Raw genomic sequence first — 22,155 nt, forward strand, 5'->3', positions numbered from 1 at the left:
GCGTTTAAAGTTAAAATGAAAAAAATGTGTTACATACAAATATCCAGCTAATTTCTTACAAAACTGGTTACTGTCCATCTTATGCCGCCTTTCAAATAAGAAAGAGCTATACAGATAAATTAATTTTAATACATATAACTATGTATTCAAAAATATTTAACTAAGGATTTGTGAAAGAATCTATTTAAAATAAAAGACGCCTAATGTTCTGACATAGGTTGCTGCAGAAACTATACATTTAAACAATAGTTGGAAACTAACAAAATAGGTATGTTATACACTTTTTCAAAACAGAAGCAACGACCATACAAATAAATTTATTTACAATATATTTTACAAATATACAATAATAAGCAGTAAATCAAGGTGCTACAACTTTGTTTATAACAGATTGCAATGATTTTTTTCTCTTTGGTGATCCAGATTTTGACTTGTGTCTTAACTGCTTCCTCCTTTCATATTCTTCACGACGACTTCTGTGCCTTCGCCTATAGTATTGTTTTAATCATTAGTAACATAGCATCAACATTATCTTGATACCAAAAGAAAAGCAAGAATTTATTTGTAAGGTAAGACAAAATATTTAAACACAACAAATTAATGACACCACATCAATTTCTATTAACATACATCTCAGTTTGCTATTTTCAAGTCAAAATGTTCAAATCTAACCATATTTTAACTACTGTTTTTGTCCAAAGTATGACCTTGAATTTGCAGCTATGTTGTAATACCTGTGATTATACATTTTGTTTAAATTTACTGTCTTGTCATCTTTCCCTTCTGACAAATCTTTCAACACAGTAATATCTTTTAATATTTCTGATTCTTTCCAATCACCATATACTGCACCATTATTGTTTACAGCAATTAACCACTTTCTCCTAAGTATCAGTTTCTTTTGGGTTCATTAAATTAAGCAAGATCCTTTCAATTTTATTGTCATACTTTTATCTATCTCTTAAGGATTAAATCACATTATAATCATGCATTTACTTTTTATTAAAGCTTCAAGGAATGATTCATTGTTCAAGAAATAAAAACAGTTTAAATTCTGCTGAAATCAGGAAAATATATATTTTTTGTAATATCCAATGAAATCACTTCATACAAAAAAAAAGTGAATATATAAACACTTTTTACTTTCAAATGAAACAATAATTAGTTAGTCTCTGCTAGATATTTTTGTTAATTACCCCCATAATCACTAAAGCTAGCTTAGGAAGATCAACGAGCCAGTTCTGGTCATGAGTAAAAAATGATAATCACAGTGCAAAATCTGAGACTAGCTCCAGAATTCAACATGAAATAAATAGCTTCTTCTGGCTCTCTAAATTCAACCATCAGTTTGTGTTGTCACCTTTATTTAATTTCAATTTACAATCAAAATAAACGAAACGTGATTGATCATTGTGACAAATAAATAGATCCCGATTTATATAAATTGGGCTATTACAGGGTCAATCCCTTTTTGTTTGGCATAATTTTTTATTGTGTGTCTATTTCTTGTACAGCTTTTCAAATAAGTAGTTTCTTTCATAATCTTCATTAGAAAATTCAGAGATCATTCAGTAAAAAAAGCAAAGAAATATATTTTTCATTTGATCAAATAAATTTTTTTTTAAATAAGGAAAACGAAAATTCTCTTTTTACGATATGAAAAAATTATTATTTTTGTACCGTTATATCAGAAGATGTATGCATAAAAATATTTTATAATATATAGAGGAATAAATATTTTTTAAAGTAAAAATGAAGGAGAAAAAGTTACCACTAGAGATCAATAATAAAAAAATATATATATTTCGATAAATTGAAAAACAAATTTTTAAATAATGAAGCATCATTTACTCTCTCCTTAATACATTTTAACAAAGATTTTACTTGAAAAAATATATGATATTTTGAAAAGTCATAATCAAAGATGTATAAATTTTGCTTGAATTAATACAAAATTTTTATGAAGAATATAAGTTTACTTAATTACAACTGTTTTTCTTTAAAACAAAAAATGTGTAAAAGTTAAATAAAGAAAGTGTTATGCCAAATTAATGCTTATTAGCATTGGAATTATAAATGCAATTTCCGGAAACTAGCTTTTCACAATATCTTAACAAATTTTAATCATAAAATTTTCCGGAGAAATTTTAGGAAGTAAACATACTGCTGTAATTAATAAAAATTAATGTTTTATTATTTATTACAAACTTTATGACTTGCTATTGCTTGTTACTTTTCTCATCAGTCATACCTTTAAATCATCTCTGATTAAATTTTTAAAGTAAGTGAATAACTACTCTTAATTATCTAACCTTTCGTTCAATTTTCAAGATCCTACCCCTCTGGCAAAAATATGGAAAGAAAATAATAATTTTAACTATTTTTACCAGTAGAGTTTTTTACGTAATTGATTTAAAAAATCAATTGCTTCATTGAGATTAATATTAAAATATTGGTGACGACTATCCTTGAACATCTGAAGATCATCAAACAATTTGAATATGTTCAGATGTTTACAATATATTCAAATCAATGAAATTATAATGCTACATTGAATTCAATCATTACTTTCTTTGTGTCAAGCTAACGCTTTTTGTAACAGTGATAAATGTACACTTTAGCACAATTATTTTTTAAGAATTTGTCAATAATATTTGCAAAATATATGCAATTTGTGAAAGTAAATCTTATTTAATTTTAAACCTTTGAGAGGTATGTTGATTACAAACAAGAAGAGTAAAAAAATTTTAAAAAAACTTCACCATAGAGATATTGCCTTCCGGACACTATAGAAGTGAAACATAATACATAAGCAAACCAATATTACAGAAGCTTTTAAAAATAATAACATTGCAGCCAGGGGCAAAGAAAACCAGAACTGGACGAGATGGTAATACCGAAAACAAAGGAAGCGCATGATGTGAACTGTCCACAATTAGACCTTCTCTTCATACTACTCGAGTCTGTGATTACGAGAGTTAAAATCAATTCTCAACCTCTTTTATCTTATTTTTTTCTTATGTACCATTATAGAACTGTTCTGCATCAAAATAAAATTTCCACGTATCTTATTTAACTATAAATGAAACATCTGGAATTTTTTTTGAAGAGTTTGAATTTGTCAAAAAAATTTTTTAATCGTTTCCGCCAAAAGTAGCTAAAAAAATTCAAGGCACAGCCAAATTAAATGAACAATATGCATCTGACAAAACCATAATTTAAAACACAGTAAAAGGCATCTAATATCAAACAGTTACTAAATAAAATACATGCATAAACATTAAAAAAAGATCACATCAATTAAAATTTAATAAAAATAATTTCATTGTTGATTAATTAGCTTCAGTTGCAATTATACACTTTAAATAAACAATTTCAAAAGTGATACAAGTAAAGAATTATTACCACAAGGCTTTTAAACATACCTCTTTTTCTTTGTAGGACTTGGTTTATGAGTTTTAGTAGGACTTCCATTAACAATTGTTGGAATCAAAGAAATTTTATTGCTTTTAAGACATTCAATTTCTTCTTCTTCCTCCTTAAAAAAAAGTTGCATAAATTTAAGTAATTATTTGAAAAATATTTTTCCTAATATTCTACTGCATTAGCAATATTTTTAACCAAAAAAATTAAAGCTGATGCAAAAAAAAAATCATTTAAAGTAAAGTCTATACATAACCTAACTAACAATGCTTTTGTTTATAACATCCACTAGCTATTTAGTGATAATAAAATTTTTAATATCGCACTTAACACAAAGTCTAGTAGAAAAAAAGCTTTTAGAAGACTCAGCATCCAGCCATTAGAAAAATGTAAAAAGCACATTACACTATAATTGCAAAGAATTTTGGAAAATATAACTATTTTGTAGAAAAATTAATTTTAGTTGCTATCAATTTTAACGCAATAGCAAGCAAAGCAAAAAAATTAAAATCATATTAAATGTATTTACTTCTATTTTCAGCAACAGTTGTTTTGCTTCTTCATTAAGATCATTCAAATGAATAGCCATTCTTAATGCTTCCTTAGCCAAAGCAAACTTATTAGTTTTTTTATGCCTGAAATAGAAAAAATATTGAAATTAGTCTTTGACTATTCAATTAAGGATCGATTATTTGAATCACACAAATTATCAAAACGTTTATTTAATACCCACCGGTTATTTAATATTAAATAAGGAAAACAGTTTGATGTTAACTTAACATCAAATTGTTTTCCTTATTTGAGTATAAATTATTTTTTCGCAAGCAGAAATATTTTATGAAATATATTATCCAAAAGGAATATAAAATTACATTCCTTTTCTTTAAAAAATTACAAGTTATAGATTGAATATAATAACATAAATCAAATGTACTATTTTTGATAAATAAAAAACAATAATTGATAAACAACAGGGTGCGTAGCCAAATCTTTCAACAAAAAATAAGCGCTTTTTAAGCACTCGAAAAATATTTTTAAGCACTATATACATTTACAAAATGAAAATAGTTTTCAAACACTTTACATGATCATAATAAAGTAACTAGTTTCTGACAAAGAACTATTTTCTTGATTATATTTTCCATTATAAAATGATCAAGAGATTTTTGAGTTCGATATCAGAGGCTGGAAAATGAAACTTAAAATTGAGAATATCTTGCAAAATGAAGCAGCGTTGCACATGAAAGTGCAATAATCTCATCGAACCCACCTCAGTAGAAACACATGCGGAACAGTAAGTATTTCATCAAACATGTAAAATGATAGGCGTTCTCATACGCAATGGACCGACGGTACGCCAAAATAGATAGCGGTAGATTGAATTGGGAAAACGTTGAATAGAACAATGAGAAAAGCACGCTTTTACATAATACATGGCGAAAATCGAGGTGGTAAAAAAAAAATTCTCATTTTCAAAAATAAGCACTTTTTAAAAACGTTACACACCATGAACAAACAGAGCAATCGTTGATATTTTTTTTAGCATTTTCTACACTATTTGATAATGAAATAAAAAGAAACTTGAACCATCAATAACGAACTGTATTAGTTTTATTCTTATGAATGGTTCTACAATCATAATAAAATAAAAAAAATTTGCATATTAAACCTCAAAACCAAAAAGTTAATTTAGACAAAAATATTATAATAACAATCATAAGTGAGGTAAAGCAATTATATATACTCTGATGAAACACAAAAAAATAAAATGGGTAAACTTACTCTTTTGCAACATCAACAAGCAATACAGACATTTGTTTTTGTGCTGGTTCATATAAAGGATCTAACTGCATAGCTTGATCTGTGTCAATAAATGCCTTGTTCAAATTATTTGTTTTAAAATACCTGAAATTGAAAATGTATTTAATCAAGAACTATCCTTAAGACTGGCATAATTATTGTCTCTAAAAAATTTTAAGATATTAGTTATAACAACAACAAAATTTAAAATATTTTTTTTCAGAAGTTGCAATTTTCAATCAAAATAAACTTAGAATACAAACTAGCAATAGGAAAATAGATTATTCACTACTTCTAGGAAACATTAAAGAGAAAAAATAATATTTATGCACATATATTCATTATTATTTCAATATATGTGAACGGACACATTTTTAATTCACCTTAAATTTTTATGAATAAACCATTGTGTAATATCTTCGCAAAGTAGACAGTCATTTATAACCTGAAACATAATTTCCTATCTCCTCACATCGGAGCCATCAATTTTTCGAAATTTGAAGAAAAAATATTATTTCTGCTTTAAAATTTAAGGAAGAAATATGCAACTTTCCACTATTTTGAAAGCATGTAAATTTCTTCCTATATCAACAATTTAAAAAAATTGCTAAGTTACTTCACTACTAAAGAATTAATCATTCTCCTGTCACTCCCTTTGTCTTTGCAAAGAAAGAAGAGAAAATGATGCTATTCTTGTGGAATATTTCAGAAAGTGGCATCTTTTGATCTGGTCAATGCTGGCTACGAGACCTCATAAGTTGATAGGACACCTTAAATGCTCTCACTTCCTCATCACTGAAAATTTTTTGCTACTTCTAATCATTTTGGAGACTATATTTTACACAGCTGAGTTAAAAAAAAAGAGAGAACAGAAATCTAGTCATTGAGGTGTTCAGATAAATGAAACATTTATTCAGACATTTGACAGATGATCAGTTGTGGATGTTGAAGACATTCATAGGGCCTCAAAGCTTACAGATATGCATTGCTCCTTTCTTTTTTTTTTCTGTGCATCAAGAGAATCTTCAAGGAGGTATTACCACATTTGCTATCAAGTGACTGGAAGTCGTTAGGCTGGGGGGAAACCTAATAATAAAACCGTCTCAGGAAGTGACTTAGGATTAATAGCGCCTATTCGGTATTATATGACTAACTCGAATGTCTGTTTAAATATCATTATGAATAGTTATTGTAAATTATTTATTTATAGATCAATGCAATAACTCTAAAAACAATTTACGACGCTGAAGATTTGATATATTAGTGTACCCTTCTGTTACCGTACAATTTTTTAGGTCCCATCAGTGTCTGTTTCACAAAGGTTTCACNCTTTTTTATCTTTCTTATTGTTTAAATAAATATTCTTGTAGATATTTACAGTATCCTTGTAGATATTATTTAATAATTTCTACATCTTTGAGAATATTCAAAAAACAATTTACGGTGTTAAATTTCGTTATTAGGGTACCCTTCCCGTAAACGGACAACTCTCATAAACGGACAAATTTTTTGGTCCCATGAATGTCCGCTTAATGGAGGTTTCACTGTATATATATAAATATAAAAAAATTTTCTTGACAATATCCGTTAGATTTGAGTGCCTCACTAATATTGAGAGTTTAGGGATATATGGTTATAAGCCACACTTTTCTTTTTCCAAAAGTGACATTTAACATTTTTATATCTAACTGTTCTTGAGTAAATTTTACAGATGGAATATGTACAAATTTCTTACATTTTCACTAGATAATAACATTATGCATAGGAACATCTTATAACCAACATGGAAATTGTGGCTTTTTTTCACCAAAAATGCTCATTTGAACAATTTGGCAATAATTTCTAACTATATCATCCAATTCATTACAACAACATTGTACACAATGAAAAAAGAAGTAGAGTTGTCAATAATGTGATGATAAAATAAGTAAAATAATTTTCATCAATATGGACCATCTCAAAGCTTACTCTAAGGAGAATTTAGTAACTTTATCCTTTTAAAAGAAAAAAAAATTTAGATTTTGAGATTTTAATGACTTTCAAACTATGATAAACATGAATATAATTTGGTAAAATACAAATTTTAAAAATATGAAAATAGCGCAGTAAACCATATAATAAAACAGTAAGAAATAAAAAAATACTTTTTCTAGCTTATAAAAATAATATTTATATTTGTATGCTTACAATGTTCCACGGGAAACAAGTGCTTTTTTATTCTGTGGATAAATAGCCAATGATTGATTCAAACATAGTATAGCTTGAGTGAAGTTTTGAGCTTGGTAGTATTCTACAGCTTTGTTGTAGCTATAAACAAAGAGATAAAGTTATTCCTTTAATAATATTTAATTTTATAAGATGCAATACAATTAACTCATTTAAATTCTAATATTGACTTGTATTGATTCTCTTAGAACTCAATTCATCACAATATAAAAATTTTATTAATTTCAATTTTTCCAATAATTTTAGTTAATTAGAAGTCTGATGATTTTTAAACTAAAGCTGGACAAAAAATATACAAAATGTGTCAGGTTTTTCAGGAATTGGGATTTAGAGGACTCTTTCATGCATCCATTTATTCATTCAATGATTTTGACCTGAACCAGAAAACAAACTATCTCTAATCCAGTACCCCCAGAGGTTTAATTTGTTATGGGAACATGGAGGACTTTTTACACAGACAAATTTAACGTGCACCAGGCACCATTTACTACACAGAAAGTCTTCGAAAGGCTGGATTCAAATTCCCGTTCATGAGAATGGGAGTTTGAATCCCTACCAACCAGGCTATCCCAGCTCTATTTACATGGTTCCCCAGTCATGTATATTTTGGGAAAAAATCATACATTTAGTGGTTAGAAGAAGATTGTAAAAGAACAATATCAAAATACACAAAGCCTACAGAAGAAAGTAAAATAGAGTATAAGATATATAGTCTAATACTTTTCCAATTGAAGTTAAAACAAAGAGAGAACACTGTGTTCTTGATTATTCAAATATTGAGTTATACAAATGTTTCCAAAGTTTCCTTAAAATTTGATATAAAAAAAAAGCAAGATGTATCATAAATACTAAAAAATAAATTAAAAACATAGCTTTGAAATCAGCCCAAATTTAATAATTTTTGTAATTTCAAAATCTATAAATAGTGTAAATGAAAAACCAAGTAATAATAAAACCACCCTAATATTTCAATTTCATAATCTGATGTAATATAAGGAGTGTTTTCTAAATAAGTCTGGTAAAACACAAAACAAGTATTTTTTAAATAATTTTTCAGGACAAAAATCTGTACTTTAGGTAACAATATCATTTTCATCAGTATACAATTTGAATGTCATTGTATTGTTTGTATTTTCCTTGATAATTTAGAGAGCCAGTTATTCTTTATGTTACAGTAATATTAATTTATTCAGGTGTAAGTCATAAATCAGATATGAAAAATTATTAATAAAAAAAATCACTATTTGTTATTATTGCTGGGTGTAAAATTGTTATGTTTAACATGAACACAAAGAATTAAAATGAAGTAAGAATTAATCATTTTAATGATTTAATTATTCTGTGTCAAGAATTGAATCAAAGCTATTTATTAGGAGAAAGTTGCATGAAAACAAATTTTTTCCAACAGTCAAATCTCAATCTAGCGTTTCTTCATTTTTCACTTTCCTATATGTATGGTACTGATTAATTGGTCCTGTAATAAATGCGACTCACATAATGTTAATAATACCCGTTTAGATTGCTTTGATACCAGATATTCCTGAATTTATAGTTCAGAATTTTGAGCGACTTAAACAAAAATAGTGAAGTTATTTCATTTTGAGAGAAGAAACTGTATCTCATGGAGGTATGAAAAAGAAAATGAGGATTTGTTTTAATTTGGTGAAAGTATTTGATGTTTATACATCAGTTGATTAAAATGTTATACTTGAGGTTTTGTTGTTTCAATAAATAGTTGAAGAAGTGCAAAGCGATGCATATAAAGACAGCAACCATAACCAATTGCAACATTTGTGGTAGATTTTGAAGTCTTTGAAGCAATGAGAAACTTCTGTATTCACTCAAACTTACAGAAAATAAACAGTAATCTGTTACAAATATCAGAAATGTATTGCTTAAGTTGAAAAATAGTGTTCAAATCTAAATTTCCAGTTTTTAAAAAAATTATTGAGTTAACTTATTTTCCTTTTGGCTTGTAAATATTTTTCTTTAAGCACATAATTTTTTTCCCAATTAAACTTCTTTATACCTATTATAAGTTTGTTAATTTTCAATTATATTCTTATTTACTTTTTATAAATTAAGTCACTATTTGATATTTAATGCTGACCTGCAATCCCCGTTTTCTATCGTTTGCAATGAGTGGTCCTGAGTTATTACTTGTTTACAATTCCTTTCTCTCCATACAAAGAACAAGTAGTCAACTATTTACTATAATTTTACATTATTACTGTTGATACAATATAGCTAAAAATTCTTTTTATTAAAACAAAAAAATTAAACATTATAATTTAAAAATTAAAAGATAAAAATACATACTGCATATCAGAAAGCCACATTATGTGTTTCATTTTTATGACTTTACCAGTTTCAGCTGCAGGACATTGTTTTCTAAAAAACACAGTTTCCGTTGATTACATAGCAAATTAACTTTAGGTATACAGTAAAAACATTTGCAAACATAAAAATTAGTAGTTCCTTAAAATACTTTTCTATTTAAGATTGGATTGATGACAAAAATTTTCAACACTTTTTAACAGCAACCAAATATAAAAAGCATTATAACTGTGAGGTCCATAGAAAAAATTTTAAATAAAAAGTTTCTATAAATATAAGTTATTACTGTGGGCAGTAGAAAAATTTGGTTCAGTAAATTTTCTTTAGTGGTTTTAGTGAGACAATTTATGTAAATATCAAAGAATTAATAACAACAGAATAGAAACAAATAATAAAAAAATTAAAGTAAAATCTTTTCTAAACTGTAAGCAAAATAGTTATAAAAATAGAACATTTGAAAGTTAAGAAACAATTTAAATTTTAAAGTAGTACCAAGATGATTTTATAAGATATTTAACAAAACATTAAATATTTATATACCCTTTAGGAGAAATAGTGGAACTAAAAAAATCTCACTTTAAATAGAGGAGGCTAAGTAATTTGTCTTATAAAACTCAAATTAGTTGTTTGATTAAAAAAAAAAGTTTACAACTTTTAACAATCAAAAGTCATTTTATTTTTAAAAGTTTTGAAAAGCTAATTAAAAAAATACATGCAATCTAGATTTTGATCCTGACTCATGGGTACGAGCAGGTACCTAAGTATTAAAAGCACATAATATGAGAATGTTAGAGGAAACAAATATGTACATTTAAAAAGAGCTAGATATAAAAACTTCATTTTCAGGAGACATTAAAATATTGTGAAAAATACTGGAAAAGTACTGTCAAAAAATATGGGGTACCAAATGAATCTGAATAAAAAGTAGGTAAATAACTGCATCATCTAAAAATTTTGAGGTTGGAAGTAGTTTTATTCTTAATAATTAACTGATATGTAAACAGCATAATATAAGTTCTACTTTGTTAGCCATTTATATTATTAGCTAAACAGAAGGAAATTATTAGATTAATGCAGAAAGATATTATACATAAAAAATACAAAAAACTAGACCATAAAGATTCAACTGACCCATCCCATTCTCTGTAGAAAGAATGTAAGTAGTTTTTCTTTAATCCAAGAACATCATATAGCTGATTGGCCCAGTTGGGATCTACAAATGCAGAGCTTTGGTGACAATAGGCTTTGTAACTTGAATGTGAAACTTGCAATTCACTTTAAAAAAAATATTATGTGAGAAACGGAAATGATAGATGGTATTATAACTATGACCTTTTTTTACAGAGAACTTAGTATGAACAGCATGTAAACTAAATAAATTTGCTTTTGATAGTCGATTTTAAATAATACATTTATTTCTGATCTAATGATCGGATTTTCACAAACAAAATGGTTTTTGGGTCGAACCTTGAATATGCTAATTGTTTTGTGTTGATGATATTCACTAAATTTTTAAAAAAAAGACACAAAAGTATCTTTGAATAAACAATCCTTTATTCGACGAATTTGGAATTTTACCTCTCTAAATATGAGAATATTCCACAATCTGGAAGATAAATCCTAATGGTTTAATTAGGAGAGCAGCTGAAATTATTAGCTTTTTGATGTTAATTTAAGTTTCTGCATAATTTGTCATATCATTGGAACTATAATAAAATCAACTGAAAAATTTTTGCGCAAAATTTTATGACTTATCCAACCAAAAAAATTTTTATGCAAAATACAACTTTATAAAACAATTTATTACTCATTTTAATATTGGAATTTTATGAATTACAAATTCTGATAAAATGAAGTAGAGAAAGTAAGAAGCTGGAAAAGCAATAGCTTTCACTCATTAGCAAACCTTTCCCCTTATTATGTTGCAATTATTTAGTGATTAAATTTGAAACTTAAATATTTCATAAAACAAGTGTTTAGACACTGACATAACATTCAGTTCTCAAACTACATTTTTTTAGCAAGAATTATAGCTTAACATACATAAGCATTGTCAATACCACTTACCACATTTGAATTAAAGTATTATATGCTTCCCCATTAAATAAATAAATTTCAAAAATTGAAATCACTCATGGTCTCTCTCTTTCAATCATCAAAGAATTCAAAATACTTTTTCTCAATTTATTACAGTCAATTAGTTAATATAAAGTTTAGTTTTTAATCAGAAAAGTATTCAATGTTCAAATTGAACATTAAAAACAGTATAACTATTGAACAGTTAGAGTTTTTTTCCCCTTCAATGTCAGATCAAAAGAGAGAGAAAAAATTATGAAAAATAAAAAAAGAGCTTCCATAATATATAAAAGGATAAGAAAAACATTTACGTTATAATTGTTTGTATAAGTTTACGATATTAAGTTATTTTATTGAACACAACCTTAATTTTTAATAATCCGTATAATTACTGAATATTTGAGATTAATTAAGTATACCTATTTCAGAATTATAATATTTTCTGCACTAAATTTTTATTATTTAAAAAAACAAATCCTTAAAGTTAGAAACTGTTGTATATTAATCATACTTAGTTACGTAATGGATATGAAGTGAAACAAAAAAATGAATAAATAAAAATTGCAAGAACCTTTATGAAAAATAAATTTGTCAAAAGATAATAAATAAGTTTTGTGGTTCAAGCAATTATAAACAGAAGTGTTTTATGGAAATTGAATTTTCTAAAGAAACAACTAAAAAAATTCCAATACTGAAACAAAAATCACTATTTTTTATCTCACTAATGTTCTTTTTTGCAGTTGCAAAATGTTTGAATTGAAAAGTTAAATTTGAATGTAACAATTGAATTGTATTAAGTTTGAATAAAGTACTTTACAAGTTTGAATTGAAAAGTTAACATAAAATACCAAAACATGCCTCTGTTATAAAAGAATGAGTAAAAAATATATTTATAATATTATTTTGAATTTAATGTATTGGAATATTATTTTGAATCTAACATAGAGCTTAAATGGGCAGGAATTGACTGTATTGCACCATTCTTAAAGGAAATTATGCACTCGAGGTATGAAAATCAAAGTGTTACGAACTAGGCCCGGTTAAAAAAAAAAAAATAGTGGAAAGATTTTGAGGGTGACTTAAGGACAAGGAACTTGTATTAACATGAAGAAAACCCTAGAAGAAAAAACCTGAAGAGGATTGATGATTAAACAAATTAAGTACGAATAAAAACTTTTAAATACTAAATTTTCATCAATAAAAATGACTGGTTGAAGTTCGACAAAATTAAACAAATCAAATGTAATTTTTTTTAAATCGTAAGTAAATTCAGGATATAAAAACTTAAAACTTTATTTACAATATATAGTGATAGATTAATTTCTTTTTAACTTACCCCAGATAAGATGGGAGTTCATCAGTAGTAATTTTACCCTATAAAATATAATTCCTTTTATAAACATTTAGAAATATAAAAGAACTGAAACTTACCAAAGAATATAATAAATTACGAAAGAAATTTTCACTACTACATTTTAAAATAAAAAACTTTTCATGGTATTAGAAAAAATATATAAAACTAATTAGTGGGAAAACTACTATTCTCAAAACTTTTAATAGACTGTTTTAAGAATATACATCAAAGATCATTTTCAAAGAATTTTACATTCTATCACGATATAAACCGTAAAAATCACAACTTTCCATGAATAAAAAAATTTTAAAAATAACATTAAAAAAGAGGCTTATGTAAAAATCTGATATCAATAAGCAATTTAATCTGACGGCAAGGGGACTTTAACTCATGATCTGTCTACTACTGAGGATATTTTTTACGGCAGCACTGTGGTTGGTGCGGAATTCTCATTGACAAGCCATTGTTGAGATTCGAACCCAATTCACCTCATTGGAAAGTGAATGCTCTATTATATCCTCCGAGCAACTAAGGCTCAGAAACCATTATTGAACTCTGTCGAATCATATTGAAAAAAACTGGAATAAAAAACTAGCTTGATTTCCTAATGAAACCAAGAGGTGTTTCTAATAACCGCCTTTCAATTCCTGTTTCCCCTAGGCAATCAAACAGATTTTGATGGTTTTAGTCTCATCTTCCACAATAGTGATGTGATTTATAAAATTACAATGGTGTTTTTCCAAACTTAAATATATATTTTTTATCAATAAGAATATTTTTTTCGTATCCCTTTTAGATAATAATAATAAATTTGTGTATAAAGGGTTATGATTACTTACATAAAAAACTATAAGATACATAAAGAAACAAATAAAATTATATATTTAGTAAATTTTAAACATCATAGGAAGTAAGAACTTAAAAAAGAAATTATAAAAATATTGAAATTAATTTATAAATTACTTAAGTACACTTACAAGCTTAACAGGCTCAGCATCTTCATCTAAAATGGTGTCATCAAGTGTAACAAATAATTTACGTTCATGGAGAGAACATGAACAAACAGCAGCTGCAATAAAAAAATTATCTATTATTACTACTTCAAATGAGTAATTATAATTTAACTCCCAACCTGTATTTCAATATTTTGAAGGCCTAGAACTTATGTTCTCACTTATTTATAATATTTTTTTTTCAAATTTAAAATAAAATACCATCAATGCCATATTATTTATTTTTATTTTCTATCTGAATTCTGAACCAGGGAATAAATAAAATTTTTACAGAGTGAATACTCATTGGCTTATAGTTAAATTTAATCGTAAATATTAAGTACAATTACTTAATAATTTTTTTAAAACTTAATTTCTCCTGCAATATTCTGAAATTTCTTTTTTTCTTTGTTTAAAAAGGATAAAATGGCCACCATAAAATTTTAACTAAACGAAACTTTTACAATGTATTAAACAACATAAATGTACCTAGAAGGCAAATTTTGCAGCTCCTTTTAACTATAAAAACACATTTTTATTTCTCAAATAACATTTTTTTGATAAAAAATTTTAAAAGAAATTTAACAATATTATTTAGATATGTGTAGAATACTAATACTATTTTTCTTTGTCTCAAGTGTAACTTAATGTGCAACTTAACTTGAGTTAAATTTAACTTAACTTGAGTTCAAGTTAAGTTAAAAGTGTAACTTCACTTGATTAATATCAATTAAACACTAAGTAATTACATTCATTTATAACAAATAAATAAACTACTATCTAAAAGAATAAAATAACACTTTACCTCTTATTACATCATAGTTAATTACTCCTCCGGCCACTAAATCCAACTCTTGTTTTAACTTTGGAAGATACATCTGTAAAAAAGAAGGAGTATATTAGCAAACACAAAAATTAAATACAGAATTGAAAATGGTGAGAAAAAAACTTACAACTAATGATAAATCATCCAACTTCATACAGCACTGATGTTTAGCAAGAACTAGAAGTTTGTAATTGTCAGACAGACCATCATTTATTACTTTTAATAACAAAACATCACCCCTCTCAAGATGCTACAGAGTAAAAGATAATATTTAAATGATTTTGTGAATGGTGATACTAAATTCAAAAAAATGCCAAGAGAGAAAACATTTTTTACAAAAAGTTCAGAACAGATAATTTAAAAACATTTATTTGAGATGTTGATTTTAGGAAATAAAAAAATTAGAAATAGAACACAATCACAAATTTAAAGACAACTATTTTTTTCTTTAACTTGAATTAAAACTGAATCCAATGAAACCTCTCTGGAGCGACCACTCTCTGTTCCACAGTAAAATGTGGTTGATGGAGGTTGGTCATTCTTAGGGGTTACCTCCATTGACTTCAAAATGTTATGGAAGGTACACGATTTTTTGCAAGTGATTTTAACTTTACTCAGTGTAATTTTTTGGTGCAGAATTGAAACTTGTAGTATTGGCGTCATGAAAACCGTAATGATGAATAAAATTGAGCGACAATGAAAATGATCCCTACTGATATAATTATGTATAAAAGCAAATGAATTATTATGAATGATGGAACTAATAAAATAATAGAAAAAATCATAAAACATATACAAGACATTCAAATAAAAAGGATGAGAGGCGTAATGTAGAAATTATCGTCTAGCAAGTTAAACATTATGCATAAAAAATTAAACTTAAAATGGAAGAAATATTGTTTTTAATCTTACTTTAAAGAACAATTTTCTTCTTTGTTCCTTTGAGCAATCCCAAAAAAGCTCAACTGGTAGAGGATCAAAAGATGGTGATTCTATTAATAAGGTTTAAAAAAATATTTAAACAGTTATTCTCCATTTTCACACCTTTTTGAAAAGTAGTAATGAAAATAAGTACTCTTACTTTGAAATGCTGCAGGTCTTTCTTGAAATAAGATTTCATGCTTGTTTTTTATAAAGTTGAATATTTTCTGTTTTTTAGATAGATTTTGTGAGCTAAAATAGAGAGAATATAACAAAATTTTACCAATTTAAAATTTATTAACGTTAAATAATAGTTGGGCTGCATAATTTATAAAATTTCTTACTCAATAACAGCATCATTAACTACAGAATTTATGAGTGATGGTCCATGAGAGTGTAAAGATTTTAACCACAAGTATTGATCCATTGAAATGCATTCACAAAATCTCCTTAAAAAATAATTTATAATTCTTTAGGTATGGATATTAAAAACATTTAATTATGTGAACATTTGGTTTTAAATATAATAATAAATTGGTGCAGGTTAAATTTGGAGAAAAATATTTGGAGACAAATAACATTAATCAACAGCAATTTAAATGAATAACTAAAAAACTAGTTAACTCAGAATAATATAATATTGATAATATATTAATAATAAGAAGAAGCAAGAAATAAAGTTTTAACAAAATAAAACCATTTTGTTGATTTAGAAAAAAAAATAACTATGCAAAATTTTGTGGAAACATTTATAGGAATGATTTCCATATGCCTGTGACAAAACAATTGACAACTTTTCAGACACTTCCAGACAGTGGCATGTGAGAAACTATAAAGAACAAACCTTACCAACTAGAAAGATAATAATTGTATCCCCCCCCCCCAAAAAAAAACCTCAACATAATTTTTCAGATTAAAATTTTACAAGTTCAAAAACCCTTTGGTACCCTAGTGATTAAAGTTGGGGTAAACAGACAGCAATACAGAAATAAACCCTACTTAAGTTCTTCTCTGCCTAAATTCCCTAGGTTAGAGTGTTCTTTGGATTGGTCTGTAACTTGGAGCTTTTGCTGTATATATGCATAGATATATATTAGAAAATCATTCTGTATAATAAAAAACCTTACTTTTAATTAATTTTATCTGTTTTCTATAAGAATGTAAAAAATTTCAAAGTTATGCAATATTGTAAGCTTTTATTACTCACTGACTTCATATAACAGAAAATATCATTAACAGAACAAAAAAAAGTGCGTCGAAATTTGAAAAAATCATCATTAGGCATTAAAAGTGTAACAAACAAAATCTACGTCTCTTTTTACAATTTATCCAAAAAATATTACTTAAACTACAGGAAAAAGAAAAGACGAAATAATTTTTTTTCCCATCAATACTAGAAATTTCAAAAAATAGGCCATATTTCATAAATGTTTTCACCAAAAGCAATTTTTAAGTAAGTACATATTTGAGTTCATAGAAGCTTAATTCTTTATTGTTTAAGTGACTAAACTACACATTAAACAGGATATACTACCTTTTATTCTGCTAAGGAGTTTTGAAAATCAGATCTGAATTACATCATTTCACATAATCAAGTACACAACCTCACTTTATTTAAAGACATAAACATGCATCAAAACAGTTGGATATAATGTTCTTTCAAATACCTTATTATAAAAAGAAAGTGCTCATTCTCAGTATATAAAGATCATATTTGATTGAAACATTATTCTAATTTATGTACCTATTTCATTTCTGTATGTTCATGCGTTTATTGTTATGATTTCGAACGAGGAACGAAAACAATCACAGCTGCTTATTTTCCTGCTGGTGTAGATCAATTTTCGCATAAGCAAATTCTAAGTTCAATCAAACGACGTAACCAACTTCTGAAAGAAATGGATGGTATGGTTGGTATTTTTCACACTAGGTAGCGCTGCAAACTCTATACCTCTTATATTTCCGGGTTACTGCATCCGATGTATTTTGAGATTATTTAGCGTGACGTGTTCACCATTGGCGATCGAAGTGGGCTATAGATGGCATTGAGCAGAACCTTCTACTTATGGCAACATTTTGCATGCTTTCACCAATAGCGAGTGGAGAGTCATAGGAGAAGGGAGTACACCAGTCTCCCTCTTGATTTTTAAATAGATTAAAGGTAGAGACTATATTTTATTTACGTCGCACTAGAGCTGCACAATGAGCTTTTGATGACGGTCTGGGAAACATCCCTCAGGATGATCCGGAGACATGCTATCGCAATTTCGATCTTCTGTAGAGGGTATGGCTCCCCTGCTTTAGTAGCCCGATGACCTGCAAGTAAAGTCGAGCACTTTACGGTAGAACAGTACTCTGACCTCAGCCAGTGATACTTGACTTCGGTGATCTACTGGGAATCGTGTCTTAACTCTCAGTCCACTGTGGGATCAAATAGATTAAAAACTTTCAAGTTAGGAAACTAAAAACTATGGAACTAAAAACTGCATTGAACATCGTACTAAAAGAAAGCGTCGTGGAAATTTTAAAAAATATATGAGACATTTAAATGCGAAAAATATTAAGAAAGGGGAAAATATCGTAGTACATTCTTATACAATTGCGAAGAGGAGGAGAGAGGAAGGGGGAGAATCATGACATTAACCGGTCGTCTCCCCAGATGGTATATTCGAAAGTTGCAATCGCGAATGTCGATTGTAATCACAGTGAATAATGAAAAAGTAATAAATATAGCAAAAACGGTGCATGTAGTTATACATAATAATAAACATAAAGGGTGAATAATATAGTAAGCATGTGGTTTGAGAAGTAATAAAAATTTCAAATTAAGATTAGAATAAAAATCGTTATTGATGATTGATCGAGTAAAGCAGGGCACAAATAGCGCTAGGGGCTAGAAGTCCTCGCCAGACTTCCGAGTTACTACTTCAAATTGATTTTTACGCCTATAAGCTTCGAAAAGCTGGCCATTCCACCATTTAATATTGTTATACTTATAGTGTTCACAATATTACTTGCTCTTTCAACTTAAATTTCAACGTTGCAAATAACAGATGAATTCCGAAAGCCCCACAAGCATGCTATAATGCTGTCCAAAAAACAACAACCAGCGATATTTCACCCGATTGTAGCCAAATAAGGGATAACATTCAAAACGTAGTAAACCTTAAACTTTATTTATAGTATGATATTAATTTTCTTAAATTTGTCTTAGGCTCATGACCTGTTAGAACTTATAAATTACAGAAAACTCTAATTAATGGTAAAAATTTCCCTAAATTTGAACAAAAAATCACAATAATACTTCCTAAAATATTAAGCTTGTTCACACATCGCCTCGTAAGCATAACATAAGCGGAGGAATACCCAGGAAGTTTTCTAAATTTCTTTCGGTTTTGGAAAGCTTATTATTCTTTACATTCTGTTTATCATCCATAAGACGCTTATTACCTTTTCAAAAATATGCTAACTTCGAAATTTAAATCTAAATGGTAATTTGCAAAATAAACTATAACTCGCTACTCTAACTAAATACTAACTCTAACCTTGCATGGTGCACAACAAAAACTAATTGTAATAGACAAGTGAGAAAAAAAAAAAAAACAATCAGGACTGAAATTAATTAATTAATTATGTATATACACACACACGCGCGCGCTCGCATTATATCATTTACTCAAAACAATGGGAAAATACATATTTCACGGAATTTGTTGTTTACACGTCATTAGTTAACTTGTCTATTATTTTTATAGTCATTTGAGATATTGCGTATTGNGTATAATTTATAGGATATATACTTTCTTTATAATGCCATTACATATTTCTATTAATATAAAAAGTTTCAGAGACTTTTATTCACTTTACTTTTTTGCGATTTTATGAACTGAAAAATGACAGTTTTCGTGAGAATGACCCATATACACACACACACACATTATATCATTTACTCAAAACAATGGGAAAATACATATTTCACGGGATTTGTTGCTTATGCGGCATTAGTTAACTTGTCTATTATTTTTATAGTCATTTGAGATATTGCGTATTGCTTGCATATTTTTTAATTTCTTGAAATAAAACTAACACAAAATGAGGTATTATGTTGTTAGTTTACAAACTCAGTATTATTTTGTTATTCGTAAATAATAGAAGAAAAAGCGGAAAATAGCAACTCTTATCTTTAAATCTTTTTGATATCTTTCTTAAAATCTTTTTGGTAAAGTTAAAACAATAGAAATGAGAAATATTGTAACAATTTCAGTTGTTTTTGACATGCGCACAATACTGTAATAAAAGAGCAAAGCTAAATCATTATTAATTAAGAATAAGTATTTGCAAAATATAATTTTAATTTATTTTTTAAAAGGTATTTTATGGGCCAATTGTGAACTAAAATCAAACTATGATTTAGAAAGTATTGAATATTTATTATTAGAGTAAGAACAAGAATTAAAAAATATTGAATATTTTTAGTGACACATTTATAAACAAATACAGTTTAAGGTAAATAGTAGAGACTGCAAAATCATTATTAAAAATAATTATGATCCTGGAATATTGGATGACAATATATATTTTAAGGATGCATGCTAGCTTCAAGTTTAATAGGTGGTCTTGTAAAAGCTACACTATTTAAAGAAGAAAGCATGTAGCATGGGACATTTAAAAACCATTTCATAAAAAATATAAAGTACAAAAGTGTTTTTCTAAACCGCAAAATGCATTATCATTCATTCTTAAAACACAAGGAATCATACATTACAATATAATTGTTGCCAAGTCTTTAAAAGTTCTACACCATTACGTTTTAAGAGCAGATACATAATGCAAGAATTAAAAAAAATAAAAAAAAAACTTAAAATAGATGTGAATTGTACGTAAAAAAGTTTTTTATATTATGAAACATAAATGTGGCTAAACTAACATTTATAGATACGCAATCTTTAAAATCATGATTTATTTGAATTCCGCTAACAATTACTTGTGAATTGATAATAGAATCGATGTGGGGCTGCTTAGTTAAATAATTTAACTCTTATAGTGAGAAAAATATAATATTTTTGTCAATTTTAGTGCATAGTAAATACATAATTTCAAAATAATGGGAGATTTGATATTTTATACGATTGAAGAAGGGAGAAGAAAAATTTAAATGTTCATGTGTATATAGACGAGGAAATCAAATGAATTCAAAGTCAAAATGACTTATAATTTAGGCTTTATGTAATATAAAAAATACAGTTTCGTACCTATTTACACATTATTATCTAATAAGTGAGGTATTGTTACTTAAGTATTTTTCAGCTGAATGAAGTCAGTGTACTTATATTTACACGTCAGATACTATTAGATAGGCAAGTGAAATATTATTTCACAAATTATTTTTCCGCTACATGAAATAAAATTAAAATAAAGTTGATAAAACTAATTGTTTCAAAAGATTTTATGAGTAAAAGAGCATGAGTCATACACTGTTAGAAATTTCTCGGAAAAAAATGGTTAAATAACAATTTATTTAATTTTTATTTCATCATATTCAAATAAAATAGTCAAATATGTATAAATAAAATGGTAAAACTGCTAATTGTGATAAAAACCGTTTATTAACTGCTTTAACTTAATACGGTTAAATAACCAGAACTTCATCGCACCAACTAGGCCTTCCTAATGGAGCCCTTTAGTTCCTTGATGCTGGGTTTATATTATAGCCGATAGGGCTAATCTGTCATGACAGCCAAAACCCGGGGTTCGAGTCTCTGCCAGCTTTGACACTACAACATTTCCTCAATTCGATTCAATACGCGAAGAGTTTCCAATGTCCTGCAATTCCCAATCTGTGAACAGACTATTAGAATTCGATTCCCTCATTGGCGTATAGATTGCAACACCACAAAGCTAATTAACACAAAACAATCTTCCCAGATCTTACGATTGGTGAAATAATCAGATAACCTAGTTAAACCATATCCCACTGTTTATTTGTTAAAACTCAACTTAATCACAACCTAACTCCAATGCCCATTACCGAATGAAAACCTAGTTCCAAAATCCAACTTAACTAATTCGGGTGCTGGGATTTCACGTCTGAAATTTGTTTTGCTCCTAAAGCTACAGATTTTCTTTAATGACATTTTTAGTCAATTTTTTGTCGAAATGTACAATTTAAAGCATGTTAGATATTATAGAGATCGCATAAA

General features: G+C 27.3%; 1 protein-coding gene across 4 annotated transcripts; it reads right to left on the reverse strand.

Moving 5' to 3' along the window:
• Positions 1–301: 301 nt before the first annotated feature.
• Positions 302–17,830, reverse strand: LOC107453767 (tetratricopeptide repeat protein 14). Of its 4 annotated transcripts, none has more exons than XM_016070708.3 (15): positions 17,700–17,830; positions 16,300–16,404; positions 16,116–16,207; positions 15,947–16,026; positions 15,162–15,284; positions 15,014–15,086; positions 14,194–14,285; positions 13,199–13,236; positions 10,918–11,061; positions 9,769–9,840; positions 7,411–7,530; positions 5,206–5,328; positions 3,953–4,058; positions 3,426–3,538; positions 302–488 (listed from the first exon to the last, which is right to left on the reverse strand). In XM_016070708.3, exons 2-15 carry the CDS (start codon positions 16,380–16,382, stop codon positions 362–364), a joined length of 1,386 nt encoding a protein of 461 aa, XP_015926194.1. In that variant the 5' UTR covers positions 16,383–16,404; positions 17,700–17,830; the 3' UTR covers positions 302–361. The 4 variants fall into 4 exon arrangements, with proteins under 4 accessions (XP_015926194.1, XP_071033930.1, XP_071033931.1 ...); XM_071177829.1 differs by having other exon boundaries at positions 17,490–17,813; XM_071177830.1 differs by having other exon boundaries at positions 17,623–17,759.
• Positions 17,831–22,155: the final 4,325 nt, after the last annotated feature.

This window comes from Parasteatoda tepidariorum, chromosome 1 (genome assembly GCF_043381705.1).
Source record: "Parasteatoda tepidariorum isolate YZ-2023 chromosome 1, CAS_Ptep_4.0, whole genome shotgun sequence".
Classification (NCBI taxonomy): domain Eukaryota; kingdom Metazoa; phylum Arthropoda; class Arachnida; order Araneae; family Theridiidae; genus Parasteatoda; species Parasteatoda tepidariorum.

Excerpts from the sequence above, each read along its gene's own strand:
- LOC107453767 (XM_016070708.3), bottom strand. The coding sequence starts at position 16,382 with ATGGATCAATACTTGTGGTTAAAATCTTTACACTCTCATGGACCATCA. Across the intron at positions 16,027-16,115 it reads AAGACCTGCAGCATTTCAAA|AATCACCATCTTTTGATCCT; the intron begins GTAAGAGTACTT and ends CCTTATTAATAG. Across the intron at positions 13,237-14,193 it reads ATGCTGAGCCTGTTAAGCTT|GGTAAAATTACTACTGATGA; the intron begins GTAAGTGTACTT and ends TATATTTTATAG.